This window comes from Chelonoidis abingdonii, chromosome 3 (genome assembly GCF_003597395.2).
Source record: "Chelonoidis abingdonii isolate Lonesome George chromosome 3, CheloAbing_2.0, whole genome shotgun sequence".
Classification (NCBI taxonomy): Eukaryota; Metazoa; Chordata; order Testudines; family Testudinidae; genus Chelonoidis; species Chelonoidis abingdonii.
In genome coordinates, this window is record NC_133771.1 from 171,415,962 (window position 1) to 171,419,047 (window position 3,086).

Below are 3,086 nucleotides of genomic sequence, written 5' to 3' on the forward strand. Positions count from 1 at the left end.
TAGCAGCAGCTTAATGATTGCTTTGGCTACTTGCATCACAGCAGCCCCCACAGTAGATTTTCCCACTCCAAATTGATTCCTGACTGACCGGTAGCTGTCTGGCATTGCAAGCTTCCAGAGGGCTATTGCCACTCGTTTCTCAACTGTGAGGACTGCTCTCATCTTGGTATTCTGGTGCGTCAGGGCAGGGGAAAGCAAGTCACAAAGTTCCATGAAAGTGCCCTTACGCATGCGAAAGTTTCGCAGCCACTGGGAATCGTCCCATACCTGCAACACTATGCGGTCCCACCAGTCTGTGCTCGTTTCCCAGGCTCAAAATCGGCATTCAATGGCTACAGCCTGCCCCATTACCATCAGGATCTCCAAAGCGCAGGGGCCCTTGGTTTGAGAGAATTCTGTGTTTGTGTCCTCATCACCATGCTGCCATAGCCGCCTCCTCCTTGCCTGGTTTTGCAGGTCCTGGTTCAGCATAGACTGCACAATAATGCGTGAGGTGTTTACAATGTCCATGATTGCTATCTTGAGCTGAGCAGGGTCCATGCTTTCTGTGCTATGGCGTTTGCACAGTTCACCCAGGAAAAAAGGCACGAAACGGTTGTCTGCTGGTTTCACGGAGGGAGGGTTGAGGCTCTACCCAGAACCACCCGCGACAATGTTGTTTGCCCCATCAGGCACTGGGATCTCAACTCACAATTCCAAGGGGCGGGGGAGACTGTGGGAACTATGGGATAGCTACCCACAGTGCAGCGCTCAGGAAAATCGACACTAGCCTCGGTACATGGACACACACCGCCGAATTAATGTGCTTAGTGTGGGCACGTGCACTCGACTTTACACAATCTGTTTTACAAAACCAGTTTCTGTAAAATCGGAATAATCCCGTAGTGCAGACGTACCCCCAGTCTTAAAACACCATCTTCCCTAATATTATCAACTTCACATGCCAGCCTTTTGAAATAATCAAGGATTTTAATTACTTAAGGTCATAGAGATAGGACACCGTTCCATAACATTTAAGAAGCTAGGAAAAAAAAAAAAAGCTATACCTCAACTCACTAGGCAGTCTGTTAAAGCAATTTCACCAACCAATGAAATAACTTGTAATGATTACAGAATTTAAACCGATGCAGTTTGGCAAAAAAAAATTCATGATGTTTCAGTACCTTGTCTTCCCTCATCATTGGTAAACAAACCAGCATCACTGCTGCTCAGGCTGCTGGATTCACTGTAATAAAGAAAAGAAACAGAACAAAGGAACAATTGATCTCTCACTTGTAAAAATTTTAAAGAGAGGAGGCTGTTCTCAGATAGAACTTAAGGCTGACAAAAATATGAAAGAAAATAAGATTTTGGTTTTAATCAAACTGCAAATATCCTAGTTCCATTAACTACAGAACACATTATTTTTGTCAAATAAAACTACAGGAATCTAACGGGACCCTGACAGTAAGCCAGATGTGACTGCAGCAAGGAGCTGACACAATTGATGATTTTATCATCAGCTTCCATCAAATGCTCACTGCTCGTCTATTGCTACACAATTCAGCTTGATCCCAGAACACCACTGCTCAATAAAATGGGAGGAAAAAATCTCAAAACAAAAGCAGTCTAAGCCTTTCTTCCAACACATGAAACACACGAGACTGAAGAAGGAACTACTGCTCTTAACATTTGCAAATATTCTGGACAATACATTGCTTAAGGATTCACTACAACTATATTACTTGGTAAGAAAGAAAAGTTTGCAAGAATGACAATCCATTAAATCAAAGTGAAGGTCACCCTGAGAAAAATGAATATGATCAATATGATTATAACAGCAAAAGAGAAAATGCAGGTTATAATTTACTTTTCTGTAACTTCTGATGTGGCCTTAAACAAGATGTCTGTCTATAAGATGGATGCACAACACACACATGCGTGCGCGCACACACACATCTACTCCTATACATAAAATTAGAGATCATGGTGAAGTGTTTTGTTCTCTCTCGGTTGTTCACAAGCATCTTACGTTACTGTAAATTAAAAGTGTGTGTCTAAATATTAAACTAGCCTCCTGCTTAAACTATAGCACCGGCCATGACATTGAGTTTACATCTAGGGTAGAGGTTAAGCGGAGAAATGCTTTTAAGTTCTTCAGGGAATTGTGTTCTCACAATACTATAGATCATATTTTTTTTTTACAGTGAAGTATGGTTTAATTTTTTTTAAAAATGTCAGTTCACCTAAAGACATAAAAATCAAGAAAAAGGTGTGCATTTCAAATTAACGTTCAATGTAGTATGCTTTAGGGATGTTAAGGAAAATTAAACACCTTAAGTATTTTTCCTATATTATATAGCTTGTCTTCAATATGAAGCAAAATCCACTTCATTTTATACATTTCAACCTAGACACCAACTTCTAAGTATTTTTAAAAATATATATTTCATTTTTGGTTTCATTCTTCACACCCATTCTTAAAAGTTAGCTCTAAACCTTACTCCTAAATTAGCTGTTTTAACTGCTTTTTGGTTTAGACATGAATTTGCTTGCTGGGGGGGAAAAACTGAAATAACGTTGTTTTCCCAATTTCTCTCTCAGAAATTGAAGCCAGAATTAGTTTTAGGTTTGGACGATATTTCATTTCAGCTTCTAGAACTAATTATATGGTTAATTGTTTTTATATCTTCCTTTAGAAGGAGTTCAAACAGGGTTTGAAATTGGGCCTGATGTAGATAACCAAGAAGCACTGACTTGCTAATATGTGCAGCTGTCATATTTCTTAAAGATGTGTTCTAAAACTCTGCCGTATCTTCTTCTGTATACAGTAACTTCTTACTATATAAGCAGCACTTACAATCTCTTTTATCCCAGTACAGTCAGATACTTAAGCACTTAACTAAAGATAATAGTCCTCAATACAAAGATGGCAAATCTTATGAGCTATAAAAGTGATCAAGCAGAGTTTGAACCTTGAAATGCTATAAAGCCAAGCAAATCCTAGTGCCTTCTTTCTGAAAAATATCCCCTCCTCGTTTAATTCCATCAGACAGTTCTGCATACTTTTATAATTACAAATGTCCTACAACTTTACATCACGCATC

General features: G+C 39.2%; 1 protein-coding gene across 3 annotated transcripts in view; it reads right to left on the reverse strand.

The window, feature by feature from the left end:
• Positions 1-3,086, reverse strand: part of GPATCH2 (G-patch domain containing 2) — a 215,551-nt gene that overhangs the window by 195,045 nt on the left and 17,420 nt on the right. For all 3 annotated transcript variants that reach the window (XM_075064334.1, XM_032786252.2, XM_032786253.2), the window contains exon 3: positions 1,164-1,225. In XM_075064334.1, coding sequence (XP_074920435.1) covers positions 1,164-1,225 — 62 coding nt within the window. The remainder of the gene's footprint in view (positions 1-1,163; positions 1,226-3,086) is intronic.